General features: G+C 41.9%; 1 protein-coding gene across 1 annotated transcript in view; it reads left to right on the top strand.

The window, feature by feature from the left end:
• Positions 1-21,394, top strand: part of gpc1b (glypican 1b) — a gene marked incomplete at both ends in the record, with an annotated part of 56,818 nt that extends 35,424 nt beyond the window's left edge. Inside the window, 8 exons of the mRNA XM_079227366.1 lie at positions 9,147-9,374; positions 9,630-9,793; positions 17,000-17,165; positions 17,343-17,473; positions 19,910-20,038; positions 20,352-20,485; positions 20,918-21,093; positions 21,186-21,394. Of these exons, the coding sequence (XP_079083492.1) occupies positions 9,147-9,374; positions 9,630-9,793; positions 17,000-17,165; positions 17,343-17,473; positions 19,910-20,038; positions 20,352-20,485; positions 20,918-21,093; positions 21,186-21,394 (1,337 nt within the window). The remainder of the gene's footprint in view (positions 1-9,146; positions 9,375-9,629; positions 9,794-16,999; positions 17,166-17,342; positions 17,474-19,909; positions 20,039-20,351; positions 20,486-20,917; positions 21,094-21,185) is intronic.
• Positions 21,395-27,551: the final 6,157 nt, after the last annotated feature.

Here is a 27,551-nt window from a genome sequence, read left to right as displayed (position 1 = left end):
GTGTTTATATGCACGTGTTTGTAAGCTTGTGATTTAGTGTGTGTCACAGTTGAGATTTGATAGGTATTTGTATACAGCATGTGTGTATGTGGTTTGCACTTGGTAGTCCTCCCAATCTCGTGACTGTCATTCATACTGTGCAAAGGGGTACACACTAAATAATATATCATGTTAAACAAAGATACAGCGTATAATGCAGAGGAGGAAAAAAAGGATGGGGAGGAGGAGCCCGAATGAAATTGAGACGGATAGAAGGATAAAAGATCCAGAAGAAAAAGGGGGACGTGTCATCAGAGCAAGGGCGAAGGTAAGAGATAAACTGGTGGGAATGAAGAGGGGTAGCTAGAGAGAGAGGGAAAGGGATGGACGGAGGAAGAGAGATGGGGTTGCATATGAAAGTGAGAGGGAAAAGGTCAGGGAGGACACAGAGAGTGATGGCACCAAAGGGAGTTGCGTAGTTGATAGCAACCAGGTGTGTGAGACAGACGGAAGCCTTAACCTGGCAGGTGGTGTTTGGCCTAATTGTGCCATCCCCAGCATCTGATTCAGTGTGTGTGTGTGTGTGTGTGTGTGTGTGTGTGTGTGTGTGTGTGTGTGTGTGTGTGTGTGTTCACTTATACTCCTGCCACATATAGCTTTATGCAAAATGGAGAGCCTTACAGAGTGTAAGGCTCTCCAAGGCCCTGAATGGTTCGACATATAGCTGCAAACTCCTTTCCTGATCTCATTGCTTACACGACGTAAGGTCCTCGAACACCAGGGGTGTCTGTGCCTTGATTGAAGAAAAAGTTGAAATAGGGATAAAGGTTTTCTTAGCTTCCATTTGATTTTCTCAGTTTGTTTTATGTTGAGAAAGAATTCATAACACATTTGTAGTGGCCGATAAATCAAAAACAAACATACATCAAAGGGCCATAAACGCACCATGGGTTTGTGGTGTATGCAGGCAACAACAACAAATAATTGAACTAAACACATTTACAGGAACAATAACAGGTTAAAAAGCTATTTTAATGTATCAAAAAATCTAACCTAAATAAGCAAACATCTGAATAAAATAAGTTAATACTAACATCCAATAAATAGCTCCTACAACATTCTAGCTGTGCCTGATCTCTTGTTTTAAATGTGTATGTGGTTATGGCAGCAAGGACTGAAATAATTAGACAATTCACTAAAACTATTTTGATGGTTTTCCATGCAAAAAGAGCCAATCCTGTGATATTTTAGGGCCGTTTAATACATCCAATAATTCATTTAGGCAATTCTAGAGTCCTTTCTTGCTGTTATTTTACAAGATGGATGAATATTTGGATGTGTGCGGGTCGAAGAAACTTAATTCTTAACTAGTGAGGCACCCATACCGATACTGATAGATTACGGTCCGTTAGTTTATTAGTTAAACAATGGTATCGGATCAGTACTCGGTATCAGCCAATAGACAGCGCCCAGATATCGGTACCTGTCTCGGGACTGAAACAGTTGGATTGGTGTTTCCCAACTTTTAACTCAGGTCTTGAATCTTCAACACACAAACACACACACACACACACACACACACTCACACTCTGGCACACAATATTTATGAGCAGCCAAATGCTTATTGGCCAGTGTTTTCCAGCCCATTTCATTTCAAGGCAGATCAGTGGTCATAGAGCTTAATCTGATTTGAAGATTTTTGGCTGGCTGGTTTATGGGTAGACTCATTTCTAGATGACCAGGCAGGACTCGCTTATTTATTCATTAAAGTAGTGCTCTGAACATCTTCCAGCTGGACTGTTAAGTAATTCCATCTCCTCCCAGGGAGATAGACTGAGGGGAAATAATCCACGAGTATGACATCAAGCGCTCTCAATTATCAGATTCAGGAAACAGGCCCTAAACTTGGATCAAAGGACAAGTCTGTATCGCCGTCAGCTGATAGCAAGCGGCAGCCTGATGTATTCTTTTCAGTGAATAGTCTGGCAGCTCATCGGGATTTCTGATACAGATAAAACACTGTTATGCAATCCGTATAAGAACGATTTGGTAATTGTCAAGTGATACGCCATGCATTTCTAGGTTAAAACTGAAATACATCTGAGTATGTTGTTTACCACCAAATGTAGGCCAGTTTGTTTTCTTTTTACGTCCAAATCACTAAACCCAGGCTTACTTAGATTGGACACTAGTGGCACATGCTACATCTGTCCTGCAATATTCCTACAATTAAGCAACCGATTTGATTCACTCCCACCTCCCGCCACCCACCCTCTAATTTTCTGCATTCAGGGTCACCTCTGATGATGTCACGAGAGACAAGGACATCTGCTCCCATTGTGGTGCTTGATTGGCTCATTTTATCTTCATGCAAATCACGTCGGCGGGGACCTGGAGTACACTGGCCTAATTATGCCAAACACATTACTCACCAGGAGCGATGGTGCCTTGGAAGGATAGAATGAAAGAGAGAGAAAACAAGACGGCGAGAAAAGGAAGCAGGAATTCAGACGGATAGTTAGCAGTGGAAAGTAAGATGAGATAGAGGGAAAATGAGACCCAAATGATAGTGAGGGTAAGGCATGGTATGGAGTTTGGGAGGAAACAAGCGACTGAAAAAGAGAGCCAGATGGATGGAAAAAGAAACCGGCATTGGTAAATGGTGCATAATGCTAGAAAGGAAAAGTCAGAGGAAAGAAAGTGGGATAAAAGCTTCCACAGAGAGCCTGTTGATAAATGACATGCATTATGTGAAGTGTTGGCGTGTTTAATATGGGTGAGCTTTTAATAGCATCTAAATGCTGGCTAAGGGGCTTGCAGTGTTCTGGGGCACAGTATGTTTGTGATAAGTGTTGTTATTGATGGAGAGTCAGACTGACACATAAACAGTCTAATGGCTCCCATACCATCTTTTGTACATTCAGTGCGCCCAAGACAGCAGTATTTGTTTGTGCATGTAGTGTTTATTTTTTCATCGTCCTTGCACAGGTCGGGGGACTAACAAAGGGGAAGGCTGAAGAGCCTGGGTGCTTGTGGATGGGAGTACAGTGGTTCTGGTAGAAAAAGTAGACATCACAACACCATCTGGGGCCTGCTGAAGAGACAATGGGTAGGATACAGAATACAGACTAGCCTTGCTTTGCCAGTCACCCTTTCTTTCCTTCTCCTAAAGATCAAGTTACCTCAAACATACAGGATATGTTTCGGGTTTGTTTTTGGGACAACACAGCTGTTACAAAAACAGCGCATTTCTTAACCATGAGGGATACTTTGGAAATATGATTCCTTGCGTAAAGAGTTATATTTATGTTAGCCACATCTGTATCGGCAAAACAAATATTCTCAAGCAATTGGCTTATGTATGCCAAACCGTTTCATGCAAATTTCATGCACGGCCGAAATGCCTGTTGAGACAAAATGCCATTGTTAACTCTTCACACCAAGTGCAGGCGACGGTTCAAGCCAACCTGAAAAACATGATGGCATTTAGTGTACAGGTGGCAACATGATTAAGTGTAATGATTGTAACTCACAACTCCTCAGTCTGAGTCACTTGAATGTTGCACAATTCCTTCTTGTACAAACGGCTAATATTCCCAGACTGGAATTGGATATTACCCAAAAGATTGTGTGATTTGATGCATATCAGATCCAGATGCAGCTTAACATATTCCATTAATAAAATAACAAATTCAGAGCAGTGTAAAGGCTTGGCAGAGGTACTGTATGCGTTCTCTGAGTACTTTCTAGTTTTATTTTTCTATTGCAACAATGGCACCTGTTTTTCTCCTCCTCCTCTTGTCGTTTGTCTCATATTTTACTCTCTGTCTCTCTGCCTCTTTCCTCCCTGCCAAAGAACCAACCAGCTAATATGATCATTCAGCACTTGCCAAATGGCCAAATAGAATTAAGGCTGTCAGATATGAAAGAGATATACAATTGCTGCTTTTTCCTGTCTTACTCCCTCTCATTCGTTCACTGATCTTCCTTCTCTATCCAATCATCACATGTCAGTCTCGAGCGCACTGCCAAAACTCAGTCGATCTGACATATGTTCTCAGCCATTGTTCTATATTTGGTCATTAATTGTCGTTGATTAAGTGTATGAATCTGCAGTATGCTTAAGCATTAGTGTCAAAATCACTGCACACGTCTACTTTCATTGTTACTTCTTCTCTGGCAAAAAACCTTGTCATTAAAAAAATCTAGCTTTTCCCAGAATTTAGATTGTATATTTTACAAAGTTCTCTTCAGTCCTCCAACACGGTCCTGTGTGCTTTGAAACATTTCCTGCACATGCAAGATAAGATAACTGCCAATTGGAGGAAACAAAAACTAAATGGTCCACGGGGGACCAAAGAGTGAGGTGGACTGAGCTGATAAAGATTCAGTGATTTCTTGTCAGCCTGTGATTACTTCATCACCAACCTGTATTAGATCAGATTATTCAATCAGCTGGTGTTAGTTGCAACTTTAGTAGACAGTGGCAAATGTTGCCAGGCCCACTAAGCCCTCTGTATGAGAACCCTGAATCTGGATTATCCTTCGAATGAGAAGCACAAGCCTCGGTCAGTTAATACCTCTGTGTGAGAAAGTAACTCGGGATCAGTACAAGCCCTCAGCAAGAGTGATTGGCAGCTGGATGAACATCAACGCTACCTCTGTGTTACTCTGAATCTCTTGTCAAAAACACATCTTGACATGGGAGACAGAGTGAGGAGAGGAAGGACGGAAGATGGAGGGCACGTGGAGGTAGAGGCGACTTGTCTGCTTTAAAGCACTGTATTGATTGCCATAAGACCAAGAGAGGGTAAAAGAGGGTAACATTTGAGAGAGTATTTCTATGGTTTATAAGGATTTGTGTGTCCACTTAAATATGTGGGTTTAATTAGGTAAAGAGGCAGCGGGATCAGTGGGCATAGGAATAGAGTTAAAATAAGCCTCTGACATGTCAAGGTGGCCTGGATGTGAAGCTCAAAGTGATTACAAATGAAATCATTAACTCTCCTCTCTACGCAGGAAGAAAGTCATTAAGACACACATGCTTGACTTAGCTTATTCTACGTGTATGAAAGAAGAGAAAGAGGAAAAGGCAGATTGTGATGGAGGTAGAGGATGGCGAGAGAGATTTTCCTAATCTACTGTCACATTAAAGAAAGAAACTGCTGTTAATTATGAGCATAGTCAATGTGGTCAGTCTCTGTAATGCAGCTGAGCCTGACGTATTTTCTTGATATTAAAAGGATATTCTCCAATAATCATATCTGACACAATATTGTAAATCAGGTGCTTAGAAAACACTCAAACTGATGTTCAATTAATCTTTGTTCCACTCTGATTACATCAGACCAAACTCAGGAGCGCATTTTGCTTGTTTTTAAACACAGCTTTCGTTAATGATTCTGGTCACAGGACAATAGTGAATTATAGCCCTGTTCTACTCTGTTGACTATTGGAACTCAGTTTGGTGGACAAAGATGATGTCACATGCTGCACATGTTGCACAGAAACATATTTGAGGATTTTCCTTTTTAAATAAAGCTTTTTTTATATTTTTTATTCTAAGATATATAGCATAGATACTTTTTTTTACAATAATAATAATTTCAACATATTTTTATACCTATTTTATACAAATATTTGCATCAAATGACTGAGATTTACCTTGCAAGATACAATAGATAAAAGAAAATAGCAATACTCAATCCTCACAACTAATTTACATCACTTATGTCAGGTTTAGTTATGACTTTAAATGTATACATTGAGAAGCAATACAGTGTCCTTATGAATAGTATACCACACTGAAAGTTAGAACAAACACACCCATTAAAGCAGGAAGCCGCCCTCTCCCATGGCTCCTTCCCTGGAGAGCAGACGCTGGGGGAGCGAAAGGTGGAGGTCCGGCTTCGATTGAGGGAGAGATTAAAAAGGAAGGAGGGATGAGGGGAGGGGTGAGCTTGTTGCTCCCCGTATCATAGAGACACGAGCAGATGAGGAATGAGAAAGGTCATCTCCACACACAAAAGCTCATGCACACACACATGCACAGGGGGCTTTGTGTCATACTAATGACGGTCATTATTCACTTGAGCTGAAGGGCAGAGGAGAGCTGGACAGCACGATAACATTTACCAAGATCTGCCCTCCACGTAGCGATCCCAGAGCACTTATAAAGATGCCCCCACCACGTAAAAGAGAGGAAACAGAAATGTGGATGATTCATTTAATCGGGAAAACAACTTCACTCCATCACTTGAATGAAACTATTTCTGCTAAAACTCATTTCGCTTAGCCAGACCTAAGGCATTTTTATAGTCTGGCTGACAGTACACAGCAGGAATGAATTCTAATGGGGATTAAAAGCAAAGCTGCACCAGTCACAGCAGCTCCCCGTCTGTCTGTCTGTCTGTCTGTCTGTCTGACTGCCTCACTGAAGTGTAGTGTGTGTGTGTGTGTGTGTGTGTGTGTGTGTGTGTGTGTGTGTGTGTGTGTGTGTGTGTGATCCCCGTGCATCTGTGTCTACACATGAAGGGCTGTCACTTGGAAGCTGGCGTCTCCGTATACATGTGTGTGCATGTGCTTTTCTGCTGACTCCTGGAAGTACTGTATGTGTTTGTGTGTTGAATGCACAAATGCTTGTGCGTCTCCTGGTATTTTCAGGATGGCCCATAGCTGTGTTTCCAGATAGTTTGAGTGACAGAAGGTCAGGGAACAGGGGAATGATGTGTCACCCAGCTCGGAAGTCTTGCTGCTAAACAAATGCTGGATGTACGGCTGCTTCACGTCAGAAGCATTTACTTCAGCAAGCAATATAATCAAAGAAATGATTCACGTTACACACAAAGACATTCATTAAGTCGACATTTGCTCTTCACTCTGAGGTTTATAGCTATAATGAGGAGCTTACTTAAAATTATTTATCTATCCTGTTGAAAACATTTACGTCAGTCTTTTCTGCCTTTAGAAAATGGACTTCTTTTTTTTGTTCCTTATTATTTATTTATAAAGAATATATGACACACTTTGAACCTGGTTCCCCACCATTCTTATCATCTTACAGTAGGCAATAGTTACTTTGGTTTGTTTCTTCCAGGGTTTTAACATATCATGTAGACAATCAGTCACACAATACAACTTCCACATATCAATAGAATAAAATCTTAAACTTTCCTATATCACACCAGTGAGGAAGAGCAGGCACAGGTTTTAGTGTAATACAGCAAAAGCGCCAATATATAAGTTAAAGGCCTTTTAATTAGATTCTTAGAGATATTGGTCCTCTATTGAATTGAACCCCTTAGAGGCACACAGTTATGCTCAGTGCTCACTGTACATCGTGTGTATTCAACTGACACATTACCATGACTCTGGTTTGAAAATAATGTACTCTGATATTGTTCTGGGCATGAACCCAAGTTGGTCCTGGCGCTGAACAAGAATGGGGTTGTAGGAGAAGGAACTTGACCTGATGTGGCAGGGTGTAGAGCTTTCCACATGGAAAAACAAACTAGGATATAACGTATAGCTTAACACATCTTTTCAGATCAAAGGCTCCGATGAAAGCAGTAGACCTTTTTAGCTCGAAGTCTATGATAATGCCAGAAGAAAGCAGCAAATAACAGCAGCGGCCGGCTGGTGTTCGTCAATGAGTGGGGAAGCAGAACAGAGATATAGTATCCAACAAGGCCAGTGCTTAGATAATGCCACGCAGATGGGTCAGGACAAGCTTAGCATATTAAAATGTTATGTAACTCCAAGTGCTGTGATTGTCTTCAGGCCCTGCGCATGTGGGTGTTGGAGTTTTTGCTCCTGTATAAATTGGCTTGGTTTTTCCATATGTTGTCGTCAGGGAAACTGTTTGAAGACAGGGTGTGTTTGTATTTTATTTACATATGCTGGATGGTGTGTGTGTGTGTGTGTGCTGTGATGTCCTTAAAAACAGCTTCGTTGGGGGAATATGCTCCAGGCAAGGGGTTCCCTGTAGAGGCCACAACCTCCCCCCTTTCCACGTCTCCCCCTGATCAGGGCTGGTGGCATGCAGAGATAAGACACCTACAAAGTAAATGCTGCCGCATGCTCCAGCTCCCCGTCTCCCAGCCGCACAAATTCACAAGTATACACACACACAGACAGGCAAACAGATGAACACACACACAGACATGCACCTGGTTTGAACCCATTGTGTATGTGATGTAGAGCAAACTTTGGCCCTGAATGCATGGACGGTTCGGGGACAGTGTTGTTGTTGCTGCTGCCTCACACACTTGGCAGAACAGCGGCCTCATTTATAAACATTGTTTACACACAAAAAATGTTTATGCCACTGGCCACAATATAGCTGTGATTCATGAAAACAAACCTGTTCTGTGAATGTATGCACCTTGCCGGAAACTCAACCACCGGTGGGTGAGTCACCAGGTTTAGCTGCACCTGTCCAATCTAATGCAATCAAATAAAGTTTCTTAAACTTTAAACGATTTTGTTTTTTGGAGGCTGTAGATATTAGTGGAGTTGTATCCTATTGCGTTAGATGTGTGTAATATCCTGTATGAATCCTCATGAATGTAAATGTAAATGACTGGGTTAAAACATTAGTTTACGGTTTGCATTTGCAGTTTGCTTTCCTGTTTCATTTGCTTTTTCTTGTTTGTTCTTGTCTCAGTCAGACTTTCTTCATCTTTTTTCAAATGCTGACAGTCAGCCTTCCTATCTGTCTGTCTGTCTGTCTGTCTGTCTGTCTGTCTGTCTGTCTGTCTGCCTGCCGAGCTTTGTCTGTACCATATATCTCTAAATCCTCTCTCGGAGCAGTTTATACTGCACCCCGAAGCGCTGTCAATTCTCTGACACCCCCTTGAGGTACACTCACACATACTTTAGCTTTAGGTTCACTGACGGTATGAGGTAAGTGTTGGTATGCAGCACAAGGCGTTAAAGAATAAGAGGGAAATTGTGTCAAAATACAATCTGTGTTTTTGTGGTAATAGTTATCTGGGAATATTCCAGACAGCTTTATGGCTCTAAGAGGCCAACACATCTTCGTTAATGACTGACTATATTGAGCAGCACACACTGCATGTACAAAATGCGACAAGGGAAGATATATTGCACAGAACTAATATGTAAATATGAGTTTTAAACCGTAAACTTTCTATATTTTTTTTTAGGTTACTTCCTGGAGTTGCTGAACCGCTCTGCGAATAGTCTGCAGGGGACTTTCACTGCAACTTGGGGCTTAGTATACTCCCAGAATTCCCAGGTCTTCTCTGACCTATTCACGGATTTGAGGCACTACTACCGAGGCTCCAATGTCAACCTGGAAGAGGTGCTGAACGAATTCTGGGCCAAGCTGCTGGAAAAGCTCTTCTACCAGACAAACAAGCAGTATTTCATCGGTACAACCATTTTTTCATACAGCACCAAATAACAAAAAAGAGCTACTTTATAACACAGGTTTATTGCCAGTAGAACTGTAAAGTATATGATAAAGAGCAGAAGATGTGGCATGGATCTGACACTGCCAATGATAATATCATATTTCTTAACCGTGTAAAGGTTTTTGAGATGACTTTATATGCTATTTAAGCATAATCTTTAGATGTATTCTCTACTTCGATGAATATGTTAATGGATGTGTTTGCTGCTTGCAGGTGAGGACTACCTGGAGTGTGTGTCTAAGCAGATAGAGACACTACGGCCCTTCGGAGACACACCCCGTGTGATGAAGATGATGGTCACGCGCACATTTGTGGCAGCACGTTCCTTCGTTCAGGGACTGGTGGTCAGCGGGGAGGTGGTGCGCAAAGTGTCCCAGGTAAAACCTCTCTTCCCACCCTGCAAATGTTTACTCTCCCATGTTCTCCCCTTTTCATTTTGAATGGTATTCCTTCCATCCAGTAACTGTGATTAGTTTCCTTCCCTTTAAATGATAGTCTCATTTCCTTTTTTGATGAAAGTGTCTAATTGCCTCGCATATCTTTTTATTGGTGGCTAATCGGCCGCAAAGCTAATATTCTCTGTTCTCACCACATGTTCATTGGTATTCTTGTGTTAAAGTGTCTGTATTCATCTCTCGTTGGTGAACTCCATCACCCCTTCTTTATGTGAACACACAAACACACACAAATACACACAGGCAGGTTTTTACCAGTCCGTGCGCATCGTATAAAGCAGATCAATGTTGGTGGAAACGAGAGGCTCCATAAAGTATGGCCCCCGGCTCAGACAATCAGCCCCTGCAACAACAGTTAATGTCAGCCCCATGCTGAAAAATGTCTCCCTGGGCCGTGGGGAGGGTTAATATCTCCCAAGAGAAATGTCCCCCTCTGTGTATAAGACAAGAGTAAGGTTAAGATCAGAGCAAGACTGAGAAATAATGTCAGCTCCTGAAAAGGAGGTGGCCAGTACAGATGCACCGCTGAAAAATATCTCCCGTCAGACACTTGGCAAGCAGGGTGCTGAGAGCAGTGGCCCCATGAGAAATATACTCATTCTATGAAAAAACAATGCTGCATCAGAGATGAATATTACAGTGCAATTCTCTGAAGAAATATCACAAGGTCAGGCTGTGTGTGAGCATGAAAAGACCAAGAGCAAGAGAAAAAAGAAGAAAAAACACGTGGCAATATTAGTTGTGGTGCTACTACACGACTACAAGGCCACACATTTGGATGCGTGTCAAAGAAAGAATCTATATGATCCTTCTCCCTTTCACGCTGATGGATGTGTTCTGGCTAGCACTGTGGGTGGCTCATACTGCACTGTTTGCTAGCATCAGAGTGCAGAGCTGCCAACTTTTCAAAAAATCTTGGAGTGAGATTTTGTTGGGAGTGACCAAAATGTTGCCGCGCACGCAGCCACACACGTTGGTGGCTCAAATATCAGGAAATTGGAATTAATTTGGCGTTGTACCCATGTTGTACCCATGTTGTACCCATGTTGTACCCTGCATTCTGGTAGTTTGTGGGGCCCAAAGTCGTTGATTAGGGCGACCTACTGGAGATGGACAACATTGGTTACATTCTGTGAAGCAAAGACATGGCTGATGGTCCACCCCCAGGACATTTTGGTTTAAGTAGATGTTATTTCATGCATTCTAGTGGATTTTTGGGTGGTATGCTAAAGATGTAGCCTGGTACCAGCCAAACTTAGCCCCGCCCACAACATTTGAGGTCTGGAAGTTCGGTCTGGCACTGCTCCGTTGGGGAGAAATTATCCAAAATCAAAAATTGTTCGGACCAATCAAATTGTCAGGGGGGGCTTCATACGATGATGGACAGATGACAGCAACGTTATCAACCACGTCACCAAAGAGCGCTTGGGAACCACATGTTAGTCCAGGGGTGGGCAATTAATTTTCCCAAGGGGCCACATGAGAAATTTGGACCGTTGTGGAGGGCCAAACCAATAGTCTGAACTTAATTCAATTAACTCAATATGAATGTTATTATTTATTAAAAAACTGTAAATTATATTATTTTGAGCTGCTACTGGTAAGAATACATGTTACAATAAGGCTATGAAAATAAGTTTAAAAAAATGTAAACCGTACCTTAAATATGTATGTTAAAGACCACCAATGTATTAACTTTAAACAAAAGCAATCAGCGCTTTTGATGTTTTCCAGTTCAGTTGTTCTTACTCGGTGAGAAAAGTCCAGTCTGTGTTGCTTGAACAAGAGCATGAAGTCTAGTTGAATGAGGTGGAGATGTGAAGGACAGCTGACAGGTATCAGAGAGAGGATCTGATCTGTTGAACTTCATCACTAGAATGTTTGTTCTCATGTAGGTAGATCCAAAGAGAACCAACATCTTCTGAGCATCTGTCCTCATGTGAGGAAAGTTCTCCTCTTTGAGAGAAGAATACAAATCCAGAAGTGATACTGATTTAAAGTGCTCTGCCATAGTGGATCAGACCGCAGGTCAGATCCGCGGCGGCTTTGCGCAATTAATTTTCAATCTGGAGGCGGAGACTATTTATTTATTTTTCATTTTTGATTGACCTCACGCGGGCCAGACTGGGAGAGCCGTAAGATGCCCAGGTCTGCCTTATGCCGTGTTCACACCAAAACAGTTGCGAATTTTTGCAACGCCACTTCGCCTATATCGCGCCGCAGGTGAAAAATTTGCTCTATGTGGTTAATCCGTTTTTTCACAACCATCGCAACTCATCGCAACTCATCGCAACCATCGTGGGGGAAAGGGGGCGGGGCTTATCTCTGTGTCTTGAAAGCATTTACTATTTCCGCCATTCAGCATTGAAATAACCTCTAGTTTTGCTTTATACTTGTTGAGGAAGTCCCACACACATCAGGACATCAACCGCCCCGTGTCTGGGTTCATAATAGTATCCGTAGTCGCACACAGCTCCGACTCTTCCAGGACGAGTGTCTGAATAATGAAGCCGCTTCCAGCGCTCCTTCAGTGGACCAGCAGTTTCATTCAGTAACGGCGGTGATGCTGGGCGGAGCTTCTCAACGCTGATTGGCTTTCGCAACTCCGCGTCATGCGAATTATTCGCTGGAGTTGAAATATTTGAACGCCAGCGAAAAAGCGGCGTCGTTTCGCTTCTATCGCGACGCCTGGCGAAAAATTCTCTCTCTCTCTCTTTCTGCTCATCTCTGGCACAGAAAATAGGTGCAACGTCTCACACCTACACAACGGGACATGAGGATGTCTCAATTAAGTGGCTGTGCGCGGCAGTGGCCTGTCCACAGCCACAGGGGAGTCAAATCAGGAATAACCATGAGCACAGCTCGCCTGGCGGAGCAAGACGCTGGTGAATAATAAGACTCAGAGAGTGAGAGTGACAACTGAAACTCATGACCCGGAGCTAAGGAATGCAGCTAGTCTAGACGCGGTCACTACTTAATTTTGACTGAAGCTAGCAAACAGGGGAGAGAGGATCACAATTAGCATGGGCAGCATGCTGCGTTGGAATTGCTGCTCGTGATTTGTGTCACATGGGTGTACTCCTGGAGCAGCCAGAGTCGCTTACGATCTCTGCAACTGATAAGCAACTTTCTTAGACAAACACTCATGTACACACTAAAGTACATGTGCACGCCAGTGCTTAATGGTACGGAAACACACACACACACACACACACACACACACACACACACACACACACACACACACATCATCATGCCATCATTTCCCTCCAACGGTGATGAGCATTTCCACTGTGTGCATACTTCTTGAAACACATTTCCTAACTGATGCCATTTTGTTGGTGCTGAAGGACAGTGAGCGATGTGCTCATTAAACAAGTCTGGCTCGGGGAAACGTGTTCATAATCAGCGCAGCTTTTACAAAATTACAAAATGTCATCCCAGTGCTAATACCAGGGCACTGGAGCGCCGCCACTCTGAATAAGGTCATGGGCTGCACACACACACACTCATCGAAAGCCTTAAGAGGGAAGGCAAGAGCACACTGTATCAAGAGAGTAGTCACTATGGACACACTCGGTCAATCTCTATTCGTGGGAATTTCCAAGTTAGGACCATTGAACTGTGCAAGGAGACAGAATGGCTAATTGTTCTGAGACAAGTCAAGGCCTGTTGTGCAATTTGACTGAAACAAGTTCAGACTTCAACCAACTGTTCAGTTTCAAATTCATAATTTGTCTGTCAGTCTGTGTTGCTTGTCTTCCCCGGCACATAATCAGCTGCACTTATGCAGAGTGGAAGAGCACTGTGCAATGATGGGAACACATAAGACAGTGAGAAAAAGTGAGCGAGGAAAAAAAGACTGTGACAAACTCCAGCATCCTCTCTTGTTCCTATTTTTCTGCTCATACCGAGTAAATTGTGCTTAAACATTTCTGTTGATATTTCCCAGAGCTGTGCTCTGCGCTGTCCTCTGTCTCCTTTTAGTGTGAATAGCTAGGTATATCAATTTGGCAATTTTAGCTTTCCCCTCCTTTCCCCTGTAATTCTACCTTCGATTGATTGGGCCCTAATGAGACAACTGCTCCTATTTTTAGCTATATATCGCCACTTAAAGGGACTAGTGACTGAGGATGTTTACCACACGCTGCTCAGGGAGTTATCACACTGGTCGAGTGTGAAGCTGGGGAGAATACCATTTGTTTTGCTATTAATTGCTTCCAATGTCTCCTGAGGAAGTGTTTGTTTGGTACCAACCCAGAAGAACAATGACATGAATCCCTGATTTGGTTGTATTAGCAATGGAAAAAAGTGTGAAAGGTGATGAAAGAGTATCCTAAAAGCAAGCTAAGATCCGTAGAAAAACTGAATAGTTTGAGAAATGTTTTTGTGAGACCGAAATAAAGACCTCAACAGTAAGACGCAGCCTTTCTTTCTGGTACGGTATTCATTCTTCCCTTAGCAGCACCAGTTGCTGTGTCCTTTTTTTTTGGAGCAAGTAGGCCACGCACCACATGGCTCACTCTGGTGGCAAGGAGTCTGGATTGTCTCGCTCTATAACACAAGGGGGAGAGGTCGCTCATACATCCCTAGTAATTACAGAAGAAAGACAAGCAGAGAGAGGGGAGGGGGAGAGGGGGAGCCTCGCACGTGATAGCCATGAGCTATATAGAAGGTACAGACAGGTGTTGTGAAAGCGAGGAGAAGGGCGAGTCAGGACACGGGTGTTTAAAATGTAACGCAGTGATGTCAATGAGCTGAACGTGCAGCCATCAAAGTGAATATTTCAAACCTAAAACCTTCTCTTGATATCTGTAGATGGGCCTGTGTGAAGAGGATTTAAATAAAGTCAGAGAGATTGTGTGTGTGTGTGTGTGTGTGTGTGTGTGTGTGTGTGTGTGTGTGTGTGTGTGTGTGTGTGTGTGTGTGTGTGTGTGTGTGTGTGTGTGTGTGTGTGTGTGTGTGTGTCTGAAAATGTATCTGGAACCATTTTGATTAACCAACCAAGCAATTTATCAAGCAACATATCTACACTGCATATTTTGGCAATTTTGCTTGATAAATCCATCTAGTTACTTTGCTCCTTTTTCCTATTTTATATCTCTGTCAATTGGTTTAATAATTTCAGGACGTCCCCTTGTGATCTGGGTAATTGTGATGGTAATTGTAATCTTTTTTTTATTCTCAGTTTATGAGAAAAATAATCAAACGATTTATAGATAATGAAAATAATCATAGTTGCAGCCTGAGGCATGTGAGTCTTATTGCTGTTTCAATTTGATGGTGCCTCCTTCACAGTGCTTGGTGCACCGCAGCTCCAAGAAGACAGAGGAAGTTGTCAACAGCATCCTCCAATTAGCACCATGGAAGTGTTACATTCTGTTTCGTGTCTAGTGTGCCCGACCCGCGACTCCCGGCATTAATACTGTATGGATGATGTAACAGAAACAAGATTAATGACTTATTAATTAAATTAATAAGTATTTCATCAACACCATCCTAGGTTTTTTCACTCCCCTGCCAACGCCCTCAGTGAATCTCGTAGCTTTTTAAACATCCCCCCATCTCTCTGGATTTCAGTCTTTTCTCCGCTCATCCCTGCACACTCCCTTCCCTCACTCTTCTCTCTCACCAAAGAAGCATTCGTCTGACTCATCCCTGGCTAATGAGTGGCCGGGTAAGGATGGGAGGAGGGAAAAAAGGAGGGCAGGAGTGAGGATCTGACTCATGTCTCATATGACTTGAGATTAAGCATGGGAATGTGGTTATTGCTTTTCTGTGTCACTTATTTCACTTTATACTGTCCTCCTTGCGCAACTGGCAATAATTACCTACCTCTATTGATCTCTTTCATACATCAGAAATCCATTTAGTAATTATATAATTTTTTCTAATGTGGTTTAAGATTTAATTTGATTTTGAAACAGTCAAAATAAATTACTTTTGCCTTATGTGGATCAAATAGGATTACATTCAATTTGAATGTTCCTTGTGGGGAAATTGGGTTGATACAGCCATAAATAGTCATTGAATACAGCCAAGAAAAATAAAGACTAAAAACAGAAAGTTGTTTGAAACTTTAAAATCACATTTTCAACACAGCAACGAATTAAGTAATGTATGTAAAGTGTGAGAAAGTATGGATCACAAAATGGCCTCAGAGTGATCCCTTTTATGTCCAATTATGTCGGCCAGACGATCTTTACTGAACTATTGACAGGTCTGCAGTTGTTCAAAGAATCTATGATTTGTTTTCCCACTTGATCTCCATTGTTGTCCTAATTCCACTGTATATTTGTAAAAAGCTGGTTTTAACTGTGACTTTCCTGTTGGAAGAACTGTTTCCAGGAAAAGCATCAAGATGGCCCAGATGTCAGCTTAGAGGAGCTTTGTATGCGTAGCTGGGCTCGATCCACCTCTCTCTCTTTCTCTCTCTCTCTCTTTTTCTCTATCTCATTCTCTCTCTCCCTCCCTCCCTATCTCTCTCATTCTCTATCACTCTCTCCCTCCCTCCCTCTCTTTCTTTCTCTCTCTCTCTCTTGCTCTCTCTCTCTCACGCAGACTCACACACTTCCTGAGGTTTTGTATGCATAGCTGTACTCTCTTGTGAACAGAGCTTACTGGTATTAACCCAGTTTTACTTTTCACGCACCAGGGCCCTTTCCTGGGGGAACAGCCTTGTGGGATGCATAGTGAAATGGAAGAAGCAGGAAGGATGGCGTGAGGGACTGAGAATACTTGTACGAATGTCAGGGCCTTTTCATCGCATTTGTGAAACCCAAAGCAAATTCTCCCAAAGTTGTTTCCAAGGAAACTGTGCTCAATTAATGCCTGGTGCAAACTGAGAAAAATGTCAACAAAGGGAGGTGACCTCCTACAGTTCTGTGACTGTCATTGTCCGGTTATAGAAATATGATTGCTCTTAAAAGACTTTTGTGCAACATATATTTATTCATCCTGTGTAGTAGCAGCCGGGCTTTTGACTGTGAAAGTGCAGCAAATGTATAGTTGTATCAACTGCTGCTGTGTTTTTCATCTTATAGACTTTATATCATGTATGCTTGACAAAACTGAACATTTTTCATCCTGGTGCTGTATGTGTATTTGTATCTGTGCCCTTTACCCCAGGTGCAGCTGAGCCAGGAGTGCATGCGGGCCATGATGAGGATGACCTACTGCCCGCACTGCCGTGGCATGGCCTCTGCCAGACCTTGTGCCAACTACTGCAGCAACGTCATGAAAGGCTGTCTGGCCAACCAGGCTGACCTCAACACCGAGTGGAGGCATCTGGCAGGTGGGAAGCGTGCACACATTTACACATGCATCCAATTCAGCCGTATGTTTGCTCGAAGGTTCACCCGACACACAATGTTACGTTGTGCAATGAATATAGCAGATTTGTTCTTCCAGATTACAGCACGTGAAACATGTCACACATTCAGTACACTAACTGTACTTCCCGTCTTTGTAGAAACAATGATGCAGGTGGCTGGACGCTTTGATGGCCCATCTGGTGTAGATAACGTGGTCCTCTCCCTCCCCAGTCGCATATCAGAAGCCATGTTTACCATGATGGAGAATATGGAGAGCATCAACAGCAAGGTCAGAGCACACATTGGTACACACTTACAGCTGTATACTGCCGACTGAACCATTCAAACCGTTTTTACTGCACCAAATACAATGACGAGTTCCTGAAAAAGACACTGAATGATCATTTGAGTTGAACCACAATGTTGCAAACATGTCAAAACCACCATTACAACTGAATAATAGTACCGATCACAAACTGAGTTTACGCCGTACGTGCTGATCTCTGCTCACAGCGTCTCACTTCGACACTTTTTATTTTGGTTAAAGACACAAACTAGAGAGCTGTGCAGGCCTGTAATCCTTTTAAATTTATTGGAACAGACAGTGTTAGTAGGTGTGATGGTCTTGCTTGAGTCATAATCAGCCAAATTACCCATTTCCTTTATTATTAAAGCAGTTCACTCTGCGCCACATCTGTGAATTTTTATTTCTAGAGGAGAGCACAGGTTCTTTCATAAAAGCTTCTTCTGAAGGGAAACTAATGTACCGATGCAATTATTAAGCCAAAAAGAAGTTTGCTGCAAAAAGCCGAAACCATTTGAGAATGTCTATCCGCCAGTTAATGGTAACTTCATGGTATTGACGCTTCTCATCTCCAGTTAGACATAAATATATGTAGATCTTTATTGCTTGATGGAAGTAAATCAAATGCAAATTTGTAAACATTTTGTTGGCACTATATTCAAAAGGCCCCAAAGGCCTCCTGCTTATTGCTATGAGCCAGGTGGTCCTACATAAACACACGCACACACAATTTCAGCAAAAGTTTATTTTATTTTCACAAGAGAGATTTCTGTATTTTGCGTTTGAGTCTGTGCTCTACTCAGTGGTTTGAAGTAGGTCGGACTCTTTTGGGAAAATAATGTGATGTGACGCACTTCCACGCACCAATCAGAATTTAGCGATATTGGAATCAAAAATAGATTATAGGTTATTTACCCAAATAATCTGACTGTTGCTTATCTCGTCATGAATATTTAATGTTAAAGAGAAAGCCTTTTCACTTGGTAAAGCAATAGAAGTAGTAGCGAGGAAGTAACACATCTTTGTTTTAAATGATACACATGCCTTCGCTCCATCAGTTCAGAGATTGGGTCCCCTCTCATTGTTCCACTCTATGTCCTATGTCTATACATTAATTTGATTGTGTAATTAAGACCTATCACACCACTACATCAATGTTGTTGCAATGCTCCATTTACCAGGTTGAAAACAAAAGGATGTGAGTCATGACTGATCCCGCAGGCCGAGAGTTTACTTCACGGTTTAATAGTGTTTGAGCAACAGCTTTATATGATCCTTAAAAGGCACTGGCAGCAATGCAAACCTGACCAGGGTTGTGTGGTGAAGGTGGAAAACAGTGTGGCTGGTGAGATGGAAGACAAAGCTTCCTCTGTGCTTGTTTGCTGTGAAAGAGCCCTGCAGGCTTGAGGTGAGCCATAGCCTGGCGGATTGCCTCTGACCTGGTTCAATACGGTAATCACACACAGATTCAACTTCTCATCCTCATCTCTTGGGAAAGTGCTGTGTTGATCCCATGGAAGTCCACTCTACAGTCTGGTGCTATGGTAGACACAGTGGAGGACAGATTATCTAATATTTACATAATCTGTTGACACCAAAAGCCATATGTTGTGTTACTGTATGTACGTTCCCCAATAAAACATACAACATACGGATGTAGTTTGAGGTCTGTTTGCCGCTCGGTACCGTGTTTTTATGTCCATTATTTAATCTGCTGTGAACACATAACACCAAGGAGTTATGCTGACGGACATGTACAGGAATCTTAGAACAGGATTAGTTTGTGGTTATATGTGAAGGTTCAAAGGCTTGAGGCTCCTCTAAGCAGGCCAGATTGGATGACAGATTGACTGCAGTCGTACTGTATTCTCTGGGCTCCATTTATAAATTGTAAGCCCCAACGGTAAAGTAGTGCTTTCTGAGCTGAGAATCATTCAGCTGGAGCAATGCTGTGATTGACTCCTGGGGTCATGCAAATAACCATTACACTTGTGGTTGTTGGCTTTCAAAGGTAGAGACATGTACTCTCAAAGGTATTCACAAGGATATTCACAAGCACAAAGAGTATGGGTTCATAGGATGCTATCCAGAGTGCTGCTTTCAGCATCATCAGACTTCCGTCTTGTTAACACCAACACTAATAAGAGCTGTATACGGAAGGAAAATAAACTTTATAGAGGATCTGAACTTTGAAGCCTTTCATTTCAAGTCGCTCTGTGAAGATGAATTAGATGATGAAGCACAGAGATCTATTTTGGGACATTCAGTGTTTTTGAAAGCTGAGTAAAGCATAAACATTTTTTTGGCAGAACTGAATTTAATTTCCTCATTTCACCCTTTTATTAATTCATCCCTCACTTGGGTATCGTCTCTCCACATTTTGTTCATTAATCGTCTTTCCTTCACTTTCTCTTGCCCCAGTTGTTTCAGGCATGTGGCAACATCAGAGAGGGAGGAGCCAGCAGCACGGGAAACGATGACATCATGAAGAGAGGGAAGGTTGCGGTGGAGGACAGGTTGGGAATCAGCTCGAGCAAAATGGACAAACTGGTCAGTATTTACCTGTCTGAGTCGGTGTCCTTGTTATTGCTCTCTGTTGGTCTAGTCTGGCCCATTCATACTGACGCAGTTTATGATGCAACAGCCAATGCTCATCATGGGCAATTAAACCCTTTTTGCTGTTCATTTCACCTCTACACGGACAACGATAGGGTGATTAGATGAGAATGAATGCTTGGGTGGATGAATGAGCCAGATGACGGCCGTTTTTTTTATTGACTTTTTCTGACTCTCCTGTTTGAGTTCAGCATCATCCTGGGATTTTGAACAAAGTCTAAAAGCTCTTGAATTTGCTGTGCCCAAGGTGTCTGATGTAACCGTGAGTCTGAGGGACATGCAGCCGTACTGGGTTTCCCTCCCAAGTGTTCTCTGCAGCGACAGAGTTGCCACTGGAACAGGGGCCGAGGATAAGTGTTGGAACGGCATGAATCGTGCTAGGTAAGGCACATAAACCTGTGAAGAAATGTATTTCAAAATAGGATATAAAAGTACAAGAATTGACAAGATATCTTTAAAAATGGGGATTTTAATGTACAATATAATGGGTACTGTGAGGTGCTACTGATGTTTTTAATCCATTCCACTACATTTACAAACTGTTGAATGAGTAGAACTTTTTTCTTGTGTTGGCGGCTAGCGTTTTAAAGTATAGGTGCAAAGGGGCCGCTCTCAGTCTGGTCCCCTTATCATGATGTGTCTTAAGCAACACCACCTAATCATGAGAAATGAAGGAAAATCAATGTGCCTTCATCCTGCCAATGTCACTTTAGGCCACAGTGTCCTCTGTTCCACTGCGTTCAATTAACTGTGGTGAGAAGCTGCAAAAATTCCAGACATTGTGATTCACAATGAAATGTTAACGTGTGCCAGGTACCTTCCTGAGGTGATGGGGGATGGCCTTGCCAGCCAGATCAACAACCCTGAAGTGGAAATCGACATCACCAAACCAGACATGACAATACGGCAACAGATAATGCAGCTGAAGATCATGACGCACCGCCTGAGGAACGCTCTCAACGGCCAGGATGTGGACTTTCAGGACACCAGTGAGCACTTTTACCATCATACATAAGCAACACCATTTGTAAATTGCATATATGTCGTACCATTAAACTCATGTCCTAATCTCTGTCGATAGGCGATGATGCCAGCGGTTCAGGAAGTGGCATGTGCGCCGATAATATGTGTTCCCGTGGCCCACGCCTTGTTGTCCCCATCACCGACCGGCCCACACTCTACCCCTACCCTCCAGAAAACAAGAAGGTGAAAGCCTCCAGCGCCAGCCAGAACCTGCCCTGCATCGCCATTTACCTGCTGCCACTGCTCATTCTGCTGCTCCGGCGATAATTGACGGGGGAATCTACCAACTGGGACTGAGTTTGGGACATGGAGGTTGGGGAGAGTCTGAAAGGGGAGGGAGGAGTTGTTGGGAGTTAGTTACTTTGTCAAAACTAAATAAGTAAAAACGAAACAACAACAAAAATATCACTTGGATGGACTTCATGTTGGTTTTGGATTAGAACAAAATGGATTTACGAGTATTCATAAGTGTTTGGGTTCTGCTCTTTTCTTTTCTTTCTTGCTATATTATAACACCATTAGAGCTGGTCTTTTTGCATCTTCTAATGTTTTGTTTCTGGTGTTTGGGTTTTCTGAGATTATATCTGTACCTAAAACATGTGTAAGACTATATTGCTAACAGTATGTTGGTGTTGACACCATGGGGAGAGGGAAAATGGGCTTTGCATTGGCGCTCAGATTTGTAATTCCACTCCTTAAAAACAGCACTTATGTTCAGTAGAATAATGTATTGATCAATAACTCGCAGCAGGCCCCAGAGTGGTTTAATCACAAACCACAAACTTAAATGAAATACAATATTGATGACTTTTAAAGGGGGATGATCTGGACAGCACGACCCAGCAGACCTCTTCATGCATTAGGCGTCACAATGCCATGACACCTACACACACTCTCTCACAGCAAGGATGCGAGCGTCAGCACCTTTTGCCATTTCATCACGTAAGCTGTAAAAAAAAGCCGTGATCACATTCACACCGACATGATCGTCTAACGTGGGAGTAACGTGACACCGCTCCATCCATCCACTCATCCCTGCATTCCCCCTCACCCCACACACACCCCATGCTGGGGCAGATCTCACTCTCTCTCAAGACCCTGCTGGCTGTGTAGGATCAACTTGAGAGTCTGGTGTAAGCAAAATGCATGCTGGGCCGGGTCTCAGGTGACAGCAGCTTCCCCCTATAGAGCACCATATGCGGAATGTGGGGGGGTGTCGGTTTGAGATTGCCTTCACAGCAAAAGATTGACAGTTCGTGATTTCAGAAGTGTGTAGCAGAACAGAAATGTACACAGAAGCACAAGCGGAAAACACCACTGTCCTGTAGCGGCTTCTTTTTTTCCTTTTTTTATGTGCACAGCAGAGCAAAAGTATAATGTGTTTTTTTACGCTCTCTTCAAAGCCCCAGTGCTCCTGTGATTAGCATCATAAATGCAACTTGCAATATATTGTGTTTTTGTCTAATTGCAGCATTGATCCATATCACAGTAAAAGCCACACCACGCACGTCTTTGAATCATCCTACTATTTGAATGGCAGACACCGCAGTGTACATATTTCTATTTCGTCTTTGTTGTTTTCTAGAAAGAAAATAACCAAATTAAGTATCAACATTTTATAACAGCCAGATCATTGTGTGATATAACTTTCATTTCATTCATCATCTGTCATAGTGTATTCATATCTGCCTTCCATTTTTCTGCAACTTTTCTCTATCAGTGCCTCTTAATTCCCAGCCCCTCGTACCTCTACCCTTCTCCCGGCTCATCACTCATAATGACCTTTAAAGCGTTCCTCATGCTTCTACACGGTGGCAGGGCAATATGACAATGACACAGTGCTTCATTAGGTGTCAACCTTACTGGGAATGTTATGGGAACACGGTGCAAGGCTTTTCCTGACGAGGAAACCCATATCACATTTTAATTCAAAGAAATGTCACAGCTCTCATTTAGGAACGCTGTGTGCAGGGCGATGGGAAGACGCTTGCATGTGTGTATGTGTACGCGTGTTTGTGAGTGAATGTGTGGACTTATCTTTGATTGATGGAGGAAAAGATGGTCGGACGATGGAGGCTTTATGAAACGTTTGGATTGTAAGGAAATTAAATGTATTGAAATATATTGGACTGACATTGTCCAACAGCAATGGGAGATTCATTTTAGCTTGTTTTTCTAAAATGGGATTTTCCAAATGCTACTCTATTGACTCCCAATCTGATTGATGGTATGTCAGTATTGTAAAGGTATTGTCTATATGTGTAAATTGACACATGTTTTAAAATACACAATTGCTTCAGATGAACAATGGTATTATCAAATAATAGGTGCATATAGGTTTCATTCATTTTATGGAAAAAACAACTATTTGCCCTTGACAGTTGATAATACTGCAGATCCTATTAAGTTGTTGGGGGCTCTGTCAAAGTTTGAGAAGCGCATCTGTTAGATTCTTGGTTAATTACTGCGCTGAAAATGGGTGAGGCTGTTGTCATAAGTGTTACCTGACATGTTACCTTGGAGATATTTTCCTGTTTTTGACATGCCTAATTAATGAATGCTGTGTGTCGGTGTGCTAGTGTCTGTCTTTCTGTTACTTTCTGGTTAAATAAATCTGCCTGTGACTGCCTTCGACACTTTGTCTAAGGTTGGGGTCTATTTTTCAATTCTAAAAGTCCAGTAGGGGGGAAAAATATACAAAATAATATTTTGAACAAAGAAGAATGTGTAAGAGCACCACATGGATCTTCTTTTTGTGACCCTCGAGAAATAGAAATCTGCAAATGATCATGAAAGTCCACACTAAGCCCAGTAAAGAATGAGAAATGACTCCAACTGTGATGGTGACATTCCAATTCAAAGACGACTACGACTCACAACTTCAGTTTCAATGACTGCCTCACAATGTCATCGGCTGAAATTTGCACAACCCCCTCTCTCTCCTTCTCTACCTTTTGATCTCATTAATTTGTTGCTCAAAGTCCCCCCTCCCTTTTATAAAACCTGCACTTTTATGAGGCCAATAAATGGCATTGTCTGCACAAAGACATCACAAGATGGTCGATCAATGCGCGAGTCAACACCTTCCAGGAACGACTATTGATCGGGGATGTGTGTATGCAGATAGATCTGGCCCAGCAAGACGTCTCCTGTTCAACGGTGGTGAAACAGTGTAAAAACAAAGCCCCTGTGTGTGAGAGGAGGCAGGAGAAACATTTGTCCAGACTGCTGATCTCAAATCAGCTTATGCACCTCAATCCTGCTCTCATTCATTAGGTGGCAAACATGCAAAGCTGGTGAGACCATTTACAGAAGGCTTTATTCTACACTGAGTTGAATACGAGAGGAATTTCTTAAAGGTGCCAATATATGAGGAAACAAGTCCTTTTAATTCTCTTGTTTTTATGTACTTTGGTTTTTGTTGTTTTCAGAAACCTATGGAGAGTTTGTGCTTATGGTGAAGATAGATGCCAGAAAGAGGTTTGAAAAATACAAATGTCTCATTTGCTGTTGTACCTGAAATCTTGTGTCAATTATATACATTGTAAGATTTTCAACATGCCTGTGTACTCTTTCTTTAATGGTTGGTTTGTGTGTTTATTTGTATGTGTATGTGTGTTTTTGACAGAATATGAAAACAATTTAAAATTATATATATATATATACATAAATGGTTAAATATATCCAAATATGATAGAATGAGAACTTAGAACTGAGTCAACTAAAAGAGACAAGATAAACTAAATAACCACTTAAAGGACTTAAAGTAGGATTATTTATCTTGATCTCAAATAGGTTTATATATATATATATATATATATATATATATATATATATATATATATATATATATATATATATATATATATATATATATATATATAGTTGTATTCCTGTTACAAGGTTTTACATTCATGCTAAATGTATCTAGTTTTCTTAAGAAAAACAGGAGGGGAGGGGAAGAAAATTAAGTTGTTTGTGCATAACATCTGTCCAAATTGTTTCCCGGAGCGCATCAGGGCACACTGCCACCTCAAAAGGGCCAATGCACTCCAGTGATGATGTCATAGGTGACAGCTGTTGTCTGGTGTTGCCACACAGGAAAAAAGAAATTGCCGCATGTTCGGAGAACACTAAGTGCTTTGTCTTGTTTCTGTGCGTATAGACAATGGGGTGATCAGCCCCCTCAGGGTGGTTTTAACAAGGTGTATGTACTTGACCGTGATCCAATGGGAGGCTGAAATGCCACGCTTCACATTCAGCTCTGCTTTGTCCACAGTGCTTTCAGTGTGTGAACAGAAGCTAAGGACTGTGTGGTTCCCAAGCAGAGGTGCTATACGTTTCTGTCGGTCACAAGGCTACAAATTATAGGAGTGAAAAATTGAACATGCAGTTGAGTCAGCGCAGCGCTCTTTACCAAGATGATGAATATTTAAGTATGTCAAAGTAATTCTCAAGTGCCACCCTATCTGCCTCTCAACTGGGCTAAAATACACAGTCTGCCCTTGTGGGTCGACCTTCCTCACACAGCGTCTGTCTGATGTCATAACACGGGCATTCAAAGACTTTCTGTGTCCGAATAAATTTCACAATCCCAGCGCTCATATTGCTTTTATAATCAATCTCATACTTAATACATTTCTATACTCAGTGGTGGGGCGCGTTTCTCTCCATACAGTGAACCAATTCTATTATTCAATTTCACTGAAATTATGATGTATCTCTCCGCAGTCCCACATCCCTCAGCAGCTGCTTCTGTAAACACAAATAAGGAGACACATTCACATTGTCAGCTATCGATTGTGTGTGAAGCTGTTCACCTTCTCCCTCGCTCACCAGCACACACAACTGCACAAATGCACCCGAGTTATTCTCATCCTTCTGGCTCTCAGCTTGCCCTTTGGTTCACAGCGCTCTTATGAGCGACCGCTTCGAAAACCTTACATGGTCTCCGCGTTTGAAATATCACCTCAATGGGGCTAAACAGTTGTCAATAAAATCCCCTCAGCTCAACACACCCTGATCTGCCTTTGCCTTCCGGCTCCATCATGGCTCACGGTAGGTGACATGCTACCAGGGCGGTGCACTTAATATCTAAAAATACATTAAAATATGATGTAATATATAACATTTTCAATACATTTCCATTCCAGTATGAAGCAACTCTTTGAGTAGCTGAAGTAGTTTAAATCCCTGAAGCAGTGCAGAACATTTCCTTTGTGTCTGATTCTCTCCTGGGCAGCAGGTGCAATGGTAAACCTTCCCTAATCTTTCATAGCTCCGTGACAGTAAATGAATGCTTGGTTGAATAAACATGGTATTTGAAGTAACTATCCTATTGTCTTAGTTAATCCCATCTACTGTTATGTGGATTACTGAAAGAATGCATGCAGGCTTTCACATCAAAATGCCAAAAATTCAAAGAGTGAGATCCCCTGTAATTTCAGTGTAAACTCTGGAAGTTCAGCTAAGAACTGGCAGAGGAAGTCTACATCGAGATCTCCCTACATGGCTGCAAATGTGCGCTGCACTCTTTTGCCTTTTGGCTCACCAGACATTTTCTGTCACCTTTTTTTCTCACTCTTTGATCTGCCTTGTAACTCAACTAAAGCCTCCTGCTCCTCTCTCTGATTTTCTCTCCCCATTATCGAGCTGAGTTGTTATATAATTTTACATGGATACTTATATCTGAGATCAAGGGCTTCACATCATTGCCTCTGTCAGATGACTGAATATGAGATTGGGTCAAGCTACAAAAGAGCTCACAGTTCTCCCTCAGGAAGAACAGAGCAGATATGCACATACTGCCACCCAGTGGGGAAAGAGTCTCATTACATCCAAGAAAGCATTAGAGCCCTCAAAATGAGCAGAATGGACACATACAATATATATTATGATTATAGGGACACTCTTGATGAGAAAAATAAACAATTGACATGCATCTGTTGTTGTACTTATATAATTAATCTATTGTAAACTATAACTAATGGTAATACCAGCTAAACCCTCGTGTCTGAAGCTTGGTTTAAATTATTGTTTAAATGTGTCTGAGACACTGTTATTTGAATGTCTGTATTGTAAAGATTACACTTGTTTACATCTTAATTGTTGCTATTATTACTTGACATCTGTTAATTCATGCATGGACTCTTTTTTGATTTTTTTTTACGTTTAGAAACCTTTATCCATGGTGTGTGCTTAGTTCGTCCCATAAAAAGTGTGTTTAATCATTTCAGTTACAACAAGGAAAGAATACAAGACACAGACATCGTAAAAGTTGAACAGCTTGGTTTTACAACACACATTCTTATTTAATTGCTGGTATCCATCCACAGTGTTTGCTCCATATTGGCCCCAAACTGATACAAATACAAATAAGTATTAATATAAGTGGAGTACTGAGAAATGATATGTCCTTGGCATC

Source organism: Taurulus bubalis (assembly GCF_910589615.1).
Source record: "Taurulus bubalis genome assembly, chromosome: 1".
In the NCBI taxonomy this organism is placed as follows: Eukaryota; Metazoa; Chordata; class Actinopteri; order Perciformes; family Cottidae; genus Taurulus; species Taurulus bubalis.
This window is presented reverse-complemented; position numbering and strand designations above follow the sequence as displayed.